The sequence below is a fragment of the Lissotriton helveticus genome, chromosome 3_1 (genome assembly GCF_964261635.1).
Source record: "Lissotriton helveticus chromosome 3_1, aLisHel1.1, whole genome shotgun sequence".
Classification (NCBI taxonomy): domain Eukaryota; kingdom Metazoa; phylum Chordata; class Amphibia; order Caudata; family Salamandridae; genus Lissotriton; species Lissotriton helveticus.
In genome coordinates, this window is record NC_136061.1 from 1,919,463,652 (window position 1) to 1,919,479,908 (window position 16,257).

Here is a 16,257-nt window from a genome sequence, read left to right on the forward strand (position 1 = left end):
TCGCGCTTCTTTCAAAAACGAGTCACCTTGAACATATCCATATCTGAAACGCCTTACATCTTGGTTTTCAGATGCGGCACGAATACTTGGCATCACCCCTAATCAACCCTGTCATGGCCGAGGAATAATTTATTTTCTACACAGCTGTGGCCTCATATGAAGGTAGGCCATCTAATAGTGACCTTTTGTGCACCCACGCGTAAGTCATTCTTCGTAGGGGCGCCACAATGATATTTTTCTATTTTTCTATGACGGTCTTTTAGATCCAAAAATACAGCGTAGGACAAGGCATCGCCTATTGACGGAATCCCCTTTTCCCGCTCTTCCAGGTACTTTGCTTAATGAATTTTTCAACTTTTAGCCTATCCACAGTATTTCCCTCCTTTTTAAACCTTTAAACCTTTAAATTTCACCAAATCTTTACCTTTAACTTACGGGTCCTTCCGTTACTTTCTTTTCTAGTATTGCGGGACTCTTTGGAGACCGGTTTAATTAATGAGTTTTTTCATATCTTTTTTGCGTAGAAAAAAAGCCCCACTCTACTACCCCCCACTTCCCATCACGTCCTGACGAAGACCCACGCAGTAAGGATCTACTATCCTACATTATCCGGGTCGAAACGTAGACATCTACATCCAAGAACTCCTAACCCCAGATTGATATAATAATCATTATAGGAGTCTCTTTCACGTGAAATGTTTTGTTTGATATATGTCGTTGTTATTGACCTCTCCTATGTGGATCAATGTGAATTATGGTTTGACTAGAGTATTTATGCTCAATGATCTCTGAACTTTGACTATTGATGTATAACCTATTGAAATGTACTCCCCTCCCTGCACTCCTTCCCTCCCCCTGTTGGCGCATTGAATTTTGTGTACTTTACCTCTGATTTTTCAATCATTTAATGTTTCATGGTGCAGTGAAAATAAAAACACTCGGCACCCTCATGCGTTTTGTTATTGGATTTATTCCAAAAAATATGTGATTACATAATAAGATTTGTTTGTTTGGTCTGGGACCCCCCTTATATACCTCTACAGGATTTACGGCAATCATTGCGTACCCCTTGTCTCACAGAACTCCCAGGCAGCTGGTGCTCAGCACCGTACATACACATAACAATCTGTCAGCAGCTTGCATCATTGCAGATTCACATGCAGTGCACCCTCATGCATGAAAGCGTGCAGCATGTGAATCGAGAACACTAACAGTTAATGCAGATTCACATTCTGTCAGTGCCCCACCCCTAACCCATGAAGTTAAATAAAGTGCACAAACCCAGAGTGCTTCTGACATGCAGGCAGTAGGTCTCACATGCAGTTAGTTATCTGATCGCGATACCAAAGACATATGCAGCAGGTGTTCAGCCTACACCCGTCTACACTAGTGTAGCTTACCTCAGCCCTTTGCTCCACAGGGCTTATTTGCCTTCTTTTCATAACCCCTGTACTCCACGCCCTACAGGTAGTCAATACTCGACTACCACCCCATGTTAATTGGAGCTTAGCAAGGGGCAAGCACCCAGGACCCACATTCAGTCAATATTCATCCCACCATTACCGCCCATTAGGACTCACATGCAATCTGTACTGGGAACAGGCACATAGCTCCCATAAACATTGTTTCGAATTGCTAGGCACATGGATTCGCTGCGGTCTGTTGGCAAAAGAGTCCCGGGCTTGGTGAGAAGTCCCAGGTTGTGTTGAAAGGTGTTCCGCTGCTCGACACCATCCTCCAAGAAGAAGCAGTGTCCAAGTGTATCGTAGCCAATCGTGTCCTTGACCTAATGAGAACAAGTGGAGAGGAAATGGACCGTGAGGTAGTATCTAGAGAGATGCATGGTAGGCATTATTCCATCACTCAGAATCAACAGAGACAGAAAAGCACTGCATGGGCACATGGCCGGGAGACACCTTGCAGCTCGCAACCTCCCAATATCAAATTGTGGTCCTCAGAGGACAGAGTGCGTCTTTACAGCAGCAAGACTCCCAGTAAATACAGAGAACGATTAATAAATATCTGTATAGAATTGTATTCAAGTGCCTACATTGAGTTCACTTTGAGACTCTAGGTGACCATTGAAAAGGAAGGATAAATGGGATACTCAGAGTGCATTATAAATACAAATGAAGCACGTCAATGACACAATTATGATAGAACAGTCTACATAAAAAATGTGGGCTGAGTGGGAATGCCAAAGAAGAGATGTGGCGATACTGACAACTAGAGTGGTGACAACAGGGTAGGAAAATGAAGGAATTCAATTCTATCGTGTATTCAAATATTAAACAGTAAAGCAGCAGAAGATTTAAGACCTGAGAACTTAATAAACAATAAGACACAGGCAGAGAAGGGAACATAAACGAGGAAATTAAGAGACAGAAGTCAACAGTATGGATGGGTGGTGCATTGAAAGTTCACAACAACAGGTCCTATGCACACGTATACACTTTAAGTACAGTACAACATATTTCTGCTGGTCAAAGTTGAAGAAAATTGGTGTCCTTTTGAAGTGTTCGCCTTTATTAGTGTTTTTCATAACAAAATCAGCCATGGAGTGCCTACTGCCCGGTCTACTCAGGCTGTCTACTCAGGCTGTGGTAGACTAAAAGTGATGGCAGCATTAATCTATACTGTACCCTTTAGGAGGGGCTATCTTCCAGCTTCCTCCTGGAAAAGTCTCCCTTAACTACGTTATTTTTGCCTCTGTGGTATATGGAATGTGTATATTGAGAGCCAGTTGGTTCACTGGGTGAGAGTGGTGAGGCATTGTGAGTGTGGTGATTCAGAGGGTTGTGGATTACCAGTGAAAGGAAGTTGCCCGTCTGACAGAGGGAGCTGGGCTGCAGCTTGTCAAGAGGGGCATCGGAACAGAGACAGAGCTGTCTGAGGCTTGTGGAGGCTATTCTGTCCTTTGGAACACAAGGAGACTTCAGACAGCAGCTTAAGATAAGGAACCTTGCTGCACACCAACTTCGAGGGAGATGTGGGAAGATCCATGTTGTCAGTGAAAGTGAGACTGCTTCGCATCTGGCCCCTCCCCTGTGCTGTGTGTGCTTCCAGATATCTTCAGTAGCTGGTGGAAGAGTGCCCTGTTGAAGGTGCATAGCCTCAAGCTTTGTTCTTGCTTGCTTTGCGCTGCTAGCAAGTAGCACCACCCCCATGGGTGTCCTACTATTAGAAAATCTAAACTGGTATCTGTTCTGTTGGACATTCCAGATCCCCCGTGCCCCTCCCTAATCTTAGTAGAAGCTTGGTGGATTGGGGTTAGCATTTGCTCTTATCTGTGTTTAGCTAAGACTTCCTCTGCAGGAACAACCCCCTCCCTTTCTGCTGGATGATGATCAGGCCTCCCGTTTGGAGTAAATAAAAACTCCTTTCTAGTGGGTAAGACAGACAGGTACCCAGAGACTGAGAGAGTCCGCCTCACATGGACTGATCATGGACTGCTCACGCAGGGAACATGCAGGAAATAAGCAGCAGGTTTGAAGGGGCACCCAAGATGCAAAAGTAGTAGACCTTCTGATTGGATTAGCCTGTCATTTAGAGAATGATAAAAGTCTGGCCTCATCAGCCAGTTAATTGTTCAAGGCTGATTTTTTTTCTGACAAGGCACCCACAAGCGATCGCTGAGGAAGCCAAGATCCAGAAGTGGAGTCCAAATGTTGGCTTGACATTCTCCCTTCAGATCCGAGGATAGGGTTTAAACTGGAGAAGGTGTCTCAGTGACGGATTAGCAGTGAACGGAATTTGCCAGTCTGACAGAAGGGGCTGGGCTGCAGCTTGCCAAAAGAGCATCAGAACAGAGAACAAGGCTTGAGGAGGCTATTTTGTCCTTCGGAACACAAGGAGACTGCAGACAGCTGCTCAAGATATTGCTGCACACCAATATCGAGGGAGGAAGGAGAAGCTCCATGTTGTCTTTGAAGGTGAGACTGCCTCGCTTTTGAACCCTCCTCTGTGCTGTGGGTACTTCCAGTTACCATCTGTAGCTGGTTGAGGAGTGCCCTGTCGAAGAACTTGCCATTTGAACACTTGGGTCCCTGCCCCAGGACTTGAGAGGCTTTGTCCTTGTTTGTTCTGCACAAGTAGCATCACCCCTATGGGTGCCCTGCTAATAGAAACGTTAGACTGTGACCAGTGGGCTCTGTGGTACAGGCTCTCACTTTTTTTGTATCATCTGAGGGTGTCAGCGTGGACTGGCACCCTGGCCAGCCACTGTCCTCCTACAGCTAGCCCAGTGGCTACTGGACTAGTGGAACTCTATAAACTGTGCCAAGACACCAGGCACCCCTAACCACCAGAGCAGTGTCCTCACCAAGGATTGGTGACATTTCTCTTACATTGGGCAGTGGGACAGTGGGTGGACCAATAACATTTGACTTCATACCAACTGCTGAAACCCTAACACTGCAATACATGTATTAGTACCATTGCCCTAGCTTTGAAGAGTAGCCTGTGCAAAGTGGCCTATTTATTGTAATGTTAACTGTGTTTTTATATTACTGTTTGGGGTCAAAACTCTGGTACAGAGGGTTGTGGATTAACGGTGAAAGGATGTTGCCAGTCTGACAGAGGGAGCTGGGCTGCAGCTTGTCAAGTGGGGCGTCAGAACAGAGACAGAGCTGTCTGAGGCTTGTGAAGGCTATTCTGTCCTTCAGAACACAAGGAGACTTCAGACAGCAGCTTAAGATAAGGAACCTTGCTGCACAACAACATCGATGGAAGAGTGGGAAGATCCATGTTGTCAGTGAAAGTGAGACTGCTTTGCATCTGACCCCTCCCCTGTGCTGTGACTGCTTCCAGTTTTCATCTGTAGGTGGTGGAAGAGTGCCATGTTGAATGTGAATAGTCTCCAGCTTTGTTCTTGCTTGCTCCGCGCTGGTAGCAAGTAGCACCACCCCCATGGGTCTCCTGCTAGTAGAAAATATAAACTGTGACCAGTGGGATCTGTGTTACAGGTATCCACCTCTTTTGTGTTATCTGGAGGTATCAGGGTGGACTGGCACCCGGCCAGCCACTACACTCCTAAAGCTAGCGCAATGGTTACTGAACTAGTGGGACTCCAGTAAACTGTGGCAAGACACCTGGCACACCTATTCAGACCCCTGACACCTCCAGAGTTATGTCCCTGCCAAGGCATGATGGTCACTTCTGTTGCTTTGGGTGACGGGACAGTGTCTGGACTACGAACATTTGATTTCAAGTCAACTGCTGAAACCATAGCACTGCAATACAAGTATTGCTACCATTGCTAAAGCTTTGAAAAGTACCTGTGTTCAAAGTGATCTGTACAATGCAATGGTAACTGTGTTTTTATACTACTGAGTGTCTAGGTCCTATACTACTGTTTGGGGTCAGAACTCTAGCCCAGAGGCTTGTAAAGACTTCTGGTTTTCGTTGTCAGTTTTAGTTTTATGTGTAGCAAAATATTTGTCTTGTGTGTATCAAAGTACTTTTCTTTTATTAATTTTATACTACCGAGTGTCTAGATCCTATAATGCTGTTTGGAGTCAGAACTCAGGCCCAGAGGGATCTAAAGATTTCTGGTTTTAATTGTCTGTCTTAGTTTTATGTGTAGTAAAATATTTTTCTTGTGTGTAATAAAGTACTTTTCTTTTATTAAGTAATGCACTGACTGGATGTTGGTCATATTAGCTGGTATTACGGCGCAATCTGTATTCTGAATGTCTGACTCACCTCATCTCCTTGAGTAATCCTTGGACTGCTCTGTCTTGCTACCCTGAGAGAGTTAAGTACTCAAGATGAGTATTGTGTTATCCAATTTGGGGCCCAGTGTTACTGTGGCCCCAGTACACCAGTGGTGAACAGCTCCAATTGATGCAACTGGAGCCCAGTAACCCCTCACTGCCTTGGTGCCCCTGGAACCAGGTTGTCATAGAGTTGTTTTATGCACCTAGAATCTCGGATGTGACTGGTCTGTAGGCGAAGACATTGAGAGCACCTATACTGTTAGCTGTGTCTGCTATGGGTACAGGTAGGTAGTAGGTGCCATGGTATTAAGAGGCTTACAGCCTGATTCATCAAGCTGATTTGCGCTCGCAAAGGGCCAGATTCTGAGAATCTGGCCCTTTGCGAGTGCGATTTTTGCATTTGGTATTCATCATCCCAAATGCAAAAATCACTATTAGCGAATTCGCATATTTGCGAGGAATTGGATTTGAGGAATCTCTAATAGAGATTCCTTAAATGCAATTCATCAACCAAATAGAAATAGCAAAATCGCAATATTTGGTCTCAATTTACCACCAGGTCTGACTTGGTGGTAAATTGCGTAAATAGTGTAAAAAGCACTTTAGTGCATTTTTTTCTTTTGCATATTATACACACACACACATGTCCTTTGGACATGTGTGTGCGCAACACCTGTTCAAATGTGCATTTTAGGGGTGCTACAGGGTGTCCTTTGGACACCCCTGGCACCCTTAAAATCGCTATCTGATTTGCGAGTAGCAAATTGCTACTCGCAAATAAGGGATACTCCCCATTCATTCCTATGGGCCTTTTGGCCCATAGGAATGAATGGGGAGTTATTTCCTTTTTTTGCGAGTAGCAAATTGATACTCGCAAATAGAGAACATGTAGGAATCGCTATTTAATTAGCAATTCCTACATGAATACCGTTTTGCGTGTCCTCAATAGCGAGTCGCTATGATTCGCTATTAGGGCCACGCAAAACGGCCCGTTGATAAATCAGGCTGTTAGTTACAGCAGTGCAGGTTAAAGGTGCAGTATGCAGCTCATGAAATTCTGCTGGGGATGGTTGGTGTGGATGATATGTGTGAGCTGCATGATCATGACATCTTTCCAAATATGTGTCTCACATATGAAAATATATTCCCTTTTCTTGGCCTAGTCCCAAAATCGAAATACTTCCAATTGTTTCCATCTGTATTCAGTTAAAAGGTTTCCCCTGCAGCTTCTAGACATGACCCTTTTCACTGAAATCTGCTTATCACGTTATATAAACGTTGACTAGTTCAAAATATAAATTAATTTTCACATTTACATTGCTTTGTAAAACCTGGTTGGTGCAGAGCCGAGCATTTGTCACTGTCGGGGCAGGAGGCCAATTTACACAGCTCTGACAGTGAGCCAAGTGGGAACGGCTTCTTTCAAGTTTTGCTTCGCGTAAGCTCTTAAAGAGGCCAGCACTAATAGTAAAGACGTGTCAAGTGTAGTTTGGTTAAATAAGCCTATGTATGTGACGAATCCCCTCTTGTGATAAGCATGCATATGTGACAAATATTCACCAGATATTGCTGTGCAGATGATCTGTATATATAAGAAATCAATAGCAAACCACTTGCATCTGGAGAACCCATATACCATCTGATAAATCTGTATATGTGAGAAATGTTCATCAGGTAAACTTGTGTTTGTTAAAAATCCAATCAGATAAACTGTGTATTTGAAGAATCGCCAATCGATACACCTCTGTATATGAAGATGTCCCATCGGATAAACCTGTGGATATGAAAAATCCCCTTCAGATAAACATGTCGGAGACTTCCCGAATCATATAAACCGGGGCATGTGAAAATTCACCATCAACTATATGAAGGATCCCCACCAGATACATTTGTGTACATGGGAAATCATCATTAGATCAATGTTTGTATACGTTTGTGAATAATCTTTTTCCAGATAATCCGGTATATGTGACGAATCTCACATCAGAATTTTTTTTTGTGACAAATCCCCTATCATACAAAGTACGGGCTCTGATGATGTGCGCAGTCCGAATTGCCAGGCCAGGTCCTCCCGGACTGATATCAAGCATCCTAGGACCGTTCTGGGGTATCACAATGTCAAACATACCCATCCCACTTAGGACAACAAATACAAATAGAACACATGATGGACAGAATTCTGAGGGGGTCAGTTTTTGACATTGTTCAGAATTCTGTCTATCATTTGCTCTTTAAAATTTTTAGCCCTAAGTGGGATGCGAAAGCCCAGACGTGAGTCTCATTTTCAAAATGCCACCGGAATCAAGCTATCCTGGTTGATGAGGGGTGATACCCCAGAACCAGTCCTAGGATGCTTGTTTCCGATCTGGGGAGAACCTGCCCTGGAAGTAAAGGCTGAACTGTTCCCATGGGAGGAAGGGTCAAGACTGATTTGCATAATTTACATATGACTGGGTTCAACTGGAATGGCATTGTGAGTCAAAAAGCGATGGATTTAGACCCAGATCTCTGCACTTGAGGTGAGTGTTAGAGATTGTTAAGCATTCAATCAATTGATATATATATATATATATATATATATATATATATATATATATATATGTGTGTGTGTGTGTGTATATATATATATATATATATGCACACACACACATATATATATTTATGTATGTATATATATATATATATATATGTATAGTAGTACATTAAAATAATTAAACCAATATAATGTAAAATATAGGTTTTTAATAGTAGTGTTACATTATATCATTACATATAGACAAACACACACATATATGTGTGTATTTATATTAGTATATATATATCTATATATAGTATAAAATATTTAAAAAAAATTATTTACATTATATTAATGTTATGTATCAAAATATTATAGATTAACTATTTTAAATTATATATATTTAAAGTGTGAAAACAATATTTTTTTCGCCATATTTTTATACTTACCATTTTAAGTATAGGGACACAAAATGTTTGTATCACAATATTGTTTTCGATATTGTGTCAGTGATCCGAATGAAGTGGGTGTTCCATCGTAAGAAAAGAGGCAGTAATGTTCTCATTTGCCTCTGTGAGGACCATGCAAGTGATGGTGAGACACTATCTCAGTGATAGATACTGACTATTCACCGCGAAATCCTATGTAGAATGGCACATTACATGGAATGTCACAACCAGGATTACACTTAAATTCTATTGGTGCTGAAACTCATTGAGATGCAGTGCTGCTATAAATCATGTGCTAAACGTTTCTGGGTAAATGCTTCCCGTACCAGTAGCCCATGAGTCCCGTGAATTGCTACACATCGGGAGAAGCAGTGATGGATAGACAGGTTCTCGAGGTAAGTGGGTGGGTCGTACCCTCCCTTCTCATCCACATCCCCAGCCAGGTGGAAATGAACAGGGTAACTTCCAAGAACCTGCTGCCCCAGGTGCGTTAGCTCTACTCCCGACAGGTGAACAGAGCCAAAGTGTCTTTGGACCTGTGGAAAGAAAAGTAGAGTTAAAATCCAACTCATCCATAGTCAGGTCTACAGTGCTGCAGTACATGCAGAAAGTTAATAAACAGAATATCAATAGGCAAACTCTTTGGCTTACATGAGCCCACTCTGGTTAGACATCTTTACAGGAAGAGCTCATAAGTACGGATGAGATGAGTGCAACATTACTGGAAGGCAGTGGCGGCTGGTGATTTTTGAAAGTGGTAGGTCGTAAACGTTGGGATTGTGTGTTGTGTTGCAAGCCAGCCTGATTGACTAAAGAGGAACTGGAGGGACTCTTGCAGCAAGGAAGAAGAAAAAAAGGGCTAAATGGTGCAAGTTAAAGCAAATTTCAGAAAGCGAGTATATTTATAAAAGTAACGCATTTAACCCTGTCCCATATCTTGCTTCATTCCTCTTAGCCTGACTGCAATATTTTAATACAGGAGGGTTTAAAATAATACTTTGATGCACCTCACCCTTTATTTAGCAACACAGAGGCTTCTCTTGAAAATGCAAGTTAAGATAAGTATTCCACAAATGTCATCGGCGCTCACTGCAAACACACACAAGGGCCAACATTTTAAAGTGGCCTCCCTGAGACCAGAGGTAAGTGAATTTTTGTTTTCTTAACCCCCTGTGCTTGTCCCAGCCCCCGCCACACCTCTACTGCCGCGAGCAGATGATACTGTCAAAAGTACGTAATGGGCAATGTTTCTCTGAAACAACCACATGAAGCAGCGCAACAGACAACCAACCAACATGCAGATCAAAACAAATAGAAAAGTAATTTCCAACACCTATACATGCACATACTGCTGCTCGTATATCCTTAAAGGAATCTTGTCTTCCACTATCCAGTATACTACATCCCTAAACCATACATTATTTTGCGTCAACAGTGCTAGGCGCTATCCAGTATGACTCAGCTGCCAACGGTATGAAACTAAACCAAATGCAGTATCACCAGGCTACTTTGAAGCCTGTTGACCTGAGTCCTGAAACTGTAGAGAATGGACAAATTCTGAAAGCATTTCGGACCAAACGATCAGAAAACATTGTAAAAAATACACAGAACACAACTTAGCATAACAGAATAACATGGCCAGCATCCAATAGAATTTCAGCAGGTGCTCAAAAGGAGACAGAGTACAGACATATCAAAGGAAATACAGCATTTTGCCTCAATTTTCTGATTACTTTTAGGTAAGTGGCCCCTGTGCAGACAGCGCTACCCAACAACAAGCTTATTAACAGCATAGAGCACCGGCGTAGCACATAATCAGTATTGTTTTAAGCAGGCAGCCACCTGTAGTGACTTCCTTCATTTACAAGCCATCAGAGTTTTGCAGGAGCACAGACAGGAGTTTGCACATACACAAAGCATACTCAAGGCGTTACTTTGCCAAGTGTTCCCTCCTATTGTAGGGCAGAGCTCTCTTATGCATCACCTGTCTTGAGGGCGTTGGTCCCTGGTTGTCCATTCATCTCTGTTCCCCAGCCATGTTCCATAAAGTGCACCATCCATACCAGGCTTTTACCATGTGCAATAAATCCTGGGCATCTTTAAGGCATAGTTTACATGAACATTAGTAGCGCCTGCATGCAGGCAGGATTGCAGCTCTCTGAGTGAGTGAAAATGTTCATTCAGCTTATAGTCTATTAAACTTGTACATGAGACTCCTGTGTATACACCAATGCTTCGGTTATCTACCCGTCCTGTCCCCTAGCTGCCCTTTTGCCTCCTCAGTGCTCTCTAACCAAACTTTGTTAGCTGTTTTCGTACACCGATTAAAATAACATTTTTGTGTCCTCTAGAAAACAAATTTATTTTGAGGTAAATACGTCTCCCACACCTGCGAACCCAGCTACCATTACTCAGTTACAGTTGCGACCGGCATTACTTGTGGTGGCGGGGAGGGTGGAAATGGGGTATTCGCCAGCAGAGGGGATGGGGGGTAGGCGGGAGGGGGTTATATAAAATAAAAGTAAAATTTATCGTCCCGCTGTTGTTTAAGTCCCGAGACTCCCGACTCCCGCCGTCCTGCGTTTTGAATTCCATTTCCTGCAGTGCTCGTCATCAGGAAGGCTGCAGGCAGCCTCCCTCCCCTCCACCGCAGCTTTGTGATTGGTGAGGCCACGCCCCACCCGGGTCATTTTCTCTATGTATAGAGAACAGAGAGAGTGGACAGTGTTGCTCGAGGGCAGGGGTGTGTGACTTGTCCACTGTTGTTCATACTGACTGTTTGGGGAGCCTGAGGCCGCCCAAACAGTCAGTATGAACAACAGTGGGCAAGCCACTCCCCCCTGCCCTCGAGCAGGACCGCCCACCCCACAACCAGGAACTACTGCTTTCTCGTAGTGTGAGAAGCCAGAAACAAATGGTACTTATTACCATTTATGTTTCTGCCTTATCGCACTGCGAGAAAGCAGGGGGGCGGCGCCCAAAACCCCTATGGAGAGAGGAGCAGCCATTGCTGGAAGGCATACATTTTAATTAGGTTAAGGAATATTGACAGGGACAAATGCCAAGGTGATATGGAGAGAACACCCACAAGTGAGGGTGGAGAGCTTCTGTGTAAAAGAAGAGAGCGCCAGGTAAGAGACAAGGAAGCTTATGTACAGAAGAGAGCAAGGTCAGGTGGAGGATAAGGCGATCCTGTGTACCAATGAACAGAGCATGCACATATAAAGGAGAAGAGGAGCTTGCATATGAACCAAGAGAACAATGTCAGGCAATGGAGAATGTGAGTGTGTGTACTAAAGAGGAGAACATCTACAGGTTAGGGAGTAGAGCTTGAATTTAGAAGTAAGGAAAGGTAAGTAAGGGAGAATGAGAGCATGTGTTTAAAAGAGAAAATGTGCGCTTTTATATTAATGGCAAAAGCATCCACAAGTAAGGGAAAGGAGAGTTTGTCTAAGATGAAGTGAGCAGGTTTTTGCACCCAATAAGATGGTGGTGTCCTAGTGCAGCTCCTTCACTATACCATAGATATCTCCCTACATTCTGTTCAAATATCCGTTCTCCGACACCACCAGAGAATAGATATTTGTGCAGGATTTAGGGCAAAGCAAGGCTGGGGGACCGGGAATGCTGCGATGCCTGCTGGTCCAAGCTGGCGCCCATGGCTGCAGCCTCACACCATGATGACCTCTTGCACATGGCGCGGCCTGAACCAAAGACGGAGGTATGGATGCAGCGACCAAATTGACCTGCATGGAGGCAGGGAATCCAGAGGAGACATACGAAGTAGGTGCAGGGAAAGAGTGAAGCCCGCTTGACCGCCCCTCCCCACTGAGTGACTAAACCCACGAGCAAAGGACGAGCTGCAGGGGATTCCATGCTGCAGCCCCAGTGTAAATTGCTAGCTGACCGTGGCAGCCCAACGTCTGGACTGTGAGTGTGGACCAGAACGAACTGGTGAACTGCTGGGGGTAGGGTGCTATGAAGACCCTGGCCCTGAATATGATTGGGGGACACAGACACTGGAAAAAAGGGAACCCTTAGCGCTGGTTAGGGGGCCCTCTCTGCAGAGTCTAAATCTAGGCGACTCATCACCTGGTGTACAGAAGGCACAGATCACCAGGAAGCACCCTCCGGACCTAAACTAGGGGAATATCCTCCCCCGGGCCAGAACACTTTACAGGGGAATATAAAAACATAATATTAAACTCTCCTACCTTCCCCACTGCCTCGCTTGCTGTCCATATGGAAACAAACGTGGATCTTTCCCTGGTACATCGTGGCAACCCTTCTAGAGGGGATCTGCGGCCTGTAACCACACCCCGCTTGAAGCCTGCGAGCTGCTTGACCTCAGCGGGCCCACCATGGGCAAAGACAAGTGGTGGAAAGGATCCAGCATAACAAACTGGACAAATATGCATTTCTCAAGGTTCCCATGGGGGTGAGTATGGGAACCAGGAGACTCTGCTGACAACACCACTGGAGACCACAGATAAGTGAGGGGAGCCCACATTTAGAGACTTGTTGCTGGTGGTTCGAGATATCAAAACCACCTTGGAATTCAAGATCGACAGCATCTCAGTGGAAATGGCCCTCATGCGCGTAGCCCTTTGAAAAGTCAGCAACAGGTGAGATCAGTGGAAACGCCCATTGCCACTTTAAAGGATGATGTAACAGCACCCAAATCAACGGTCTCTACACTTAAGAAAGCCACTACTATACTGCAGGTCTGCATGGAAGATGCAGAGGGGTGATCATGTTGTAACAATCTGAGCCGAGTTAGGCTGCCACAGAGAATGGAGAGCTCCAGTGCTGATCTCATTGTGGAGGACTTGATCATGAAAAACCACAAACCAAAGTGGCTCTAAAAATTCTTCTCTGTGGAGCACGCCTACAGGGTTCCAGTCCCTCCTTCTGGACCAGTCCAAACCACCAGTACAAACGCCCTGAGCAACATTAGCCAGGATATTCAATTATCAAGACCGAGATATCTTCTTGCAGATGGTCCGTCATATGGGAGACCTGAAATTAGAAAACTCCACAACCTGTATTTTCCTAGAATTTACTATGGTTGTCCAGAAGTAACAACAGTCGTTTGATGATGTCAAGAGCCGCCTGCAGGAACATGAGATTAAATATATGATGATGTTCTTCCTAGCCAAATTGTGAAAAATAGCGAATGGGAAAACATGGAACGTCTCAACGCCGAAGGAGGTCTGGGACTGGCTCAAGGGATGGATATCGGTGGAGTGCCTGCCGCCACGAAATGGCATAGATGAAACCGTTAGCAAAGATCCGGGAGAGAAAAATGGAACAATGACCCCACATCAGACTCAGAGTCCCGACTTCTCCCTCTTGACTTGAACTACTCTGCACCTGATAATCCCAAGCTACCTGCTGCAAATGAAGAATCTCCTGCAACAACGACAGACATGAAGTGATGGCTGCCCTGAGTAGCGGGGGACTTACGAGTCCCAATGTTTAACAGACTAACACCTATAGTGAGAGGCTGTGTCATTCTAATGTGCTCTAAATTTCATGAGTGATGCTAGTATACATAGAGAGGACAATGTTAAGCGAAAAGTATTTGTTCACTTTGCTTATTCTTTGTACTCAAATAGACTAGATCGGTTTATTTAGGGCAACATGCTCCAAGAGAACTGTGGTGGCGGGCAGTTTAAGTCTTCAGGAGGCATGGCGAGATCTTTTAGGGACATGCTGGGAGGGATGTTGGGTACTCATGACTGCTGTTTTGTTTTTCTGTGGAGTGACTGTGCACAGGTAGCAGACTGAGTGGTGATCCTGCATCTCATAGGATGGTGAAAAAAAGCTGTTAACAATAATTGTTGGGTGCTGCTGAGACCCCGAAGGAGGGACACCTCTCGATCCTCTCCTGCAACGTTAATAGGTTGGGATTTAAAATCAATAAGGAGCATGATTTACCAGTATCCCAGGCTCCAAGTCCAGACTTAGTACTTCTTCAGAAGACCCACTTGATGGACACCAAATGTAAGATGCTGACAAGGTAGGGGGGCTATTGCTTGGTGGCACATGCGGGATAAACGTATGGCTCTATTGAGGGTTGCTATACTGCTGAGATGGGCCCTCCTCTTTGAGGAGAAGAATGTGACGGGGGATGATCAGGGGTGCTATGTTTTAATCATCTTTAGATGGAATGGGCTGCTGGTAGTAATTGGTTCAGTCTACCTGACGACTTGACTACAGTCAGCGGATCTGAAATAGGAGCTCGAAGTAGGGGTGTTGGGGTGCTGTAGTACTCCCAAAATAAACATGCTTGAGCTACAAAAATGATGCCCATTAAAGGTAAGTTTACATTTTGTTTTATATCTTGTCACATTTGCTGCAGTTCAAAGACCAGTCAAATGTCAAGCTAGTCTTCTGACTAAATGCTGCATATTCATTTAGCATGGATATTGGGGTTTACTTTTCTTTCTCTGGCTTCAAAGTGAGAGGATTTTTTAAAGGGAACTACGTGAGATTTGTCTAGGTGTGAACGGAAAGGGTATAGGATGTCGTTTTTCTAATACACAACACAAATTAAAGACATAAAAATGAAACATACAAATATTTAAAAATAAATAAGCATTTAGGAAAGCACAAATGAAGCACTTTTAACAGGATCAAAACAAATCAAGGCACTTTACTTGGTGATGTGCAAATGATAAATATTCAGTGAAGCCGGACTTCCACACATTATCATTTTTGCACCATATAGTCTTATCAGTAAAACTGTATGTGCAAATGTAGAGGTCATTTAAATGGAAAATGTGCTGTCCGTAAATGAGAGTGCACTACCGTGTTTTTGTAATATGTTCGTGATGTGTGCTCCAAAAGGCAATATTCAGTGAAGCCGGACTTCCACACATTATCATTTTTGCACCATATAGTCTTATCAGTAAAACTGTATGTGCAAATGTAGAGGTCATTTAAATGGAAAATGTGCTGTCCGTAAATGAGAGTGCACTACCGTGTTTTTGTAATATGTTCGTGATGTGTGCTCCAAAAGGCAACATCAGCTACGTACTGCATCCTTACCACTATCCGGCAGAATGGGAATTGCTTATTTGTGACACTTGTTCTTTGTGTGATGCTTGGATTTTTTACAATCCCTATGAGTTCAGTGAAAATTGTTCCATCACCACTGGGCTCCGACAGACCTATGGGCGCTACTCCTACAGCTTCCGAATGGGAAGCTTATCCTAGGGGGTAACTTTAATTTGGTAATGGATGAGACCATTAATCATCTCACACAGAGTGGATCCAGTAGGAGGAGACAATTAAAGGACTTTGTTGAGACGTATGACTTGACCGACGTCTGGAGAAAGTGCAATCCCTCTGTACAGCAGTACTTTGTCTCTTCCGGGGCGCAAAACTCCTACTCACGCTTGGACAAATTTTTTACACAAAGCTCAAATCTACTTTGAATGTTGACTGCATGATTCCTGTCCTGGCGATCTCAAACCGCTCACCACTTTGTGTGGACTTGGGTATAAGCAGACGGTGACACCATAGAGGGTGGAAACTTGACTTGTGGGGACTTGGGTATAAGCAGACGGTG

The 16,257-nt window shown here is 44.1% G+C and overlaps 1 protein-coding gene across 1 annotated transcript in view; it reads right to left on the reverse strand.

Moving 5' to 3' along the window:
• Nucleotides 1-16,257, reverse strand: part of LOC144823963 (cell surface hyaluronidase-like) — a 582,809-nt gene that overhangs the window by 276,548 nt on the left and 290,004 nt on the right. The window contains exons 9-10 of the mRNA XM_078682928.1: nucleotides 9,008-9,217; nucleotides 1,581-1,786 (exon numbers count right to left, since the gene is read on the reverse strand). Coding sequence (XP_078539054.1) covers nucleotides 1,581-1,786; nucleotides 9,008-9,217 — 416 coding nt within the window. The remainder of the gene's footprint in view (nucleotides 1-1,580; nucleotides 1,787-9,007; nucleotides 9,218-16,257) is intronic.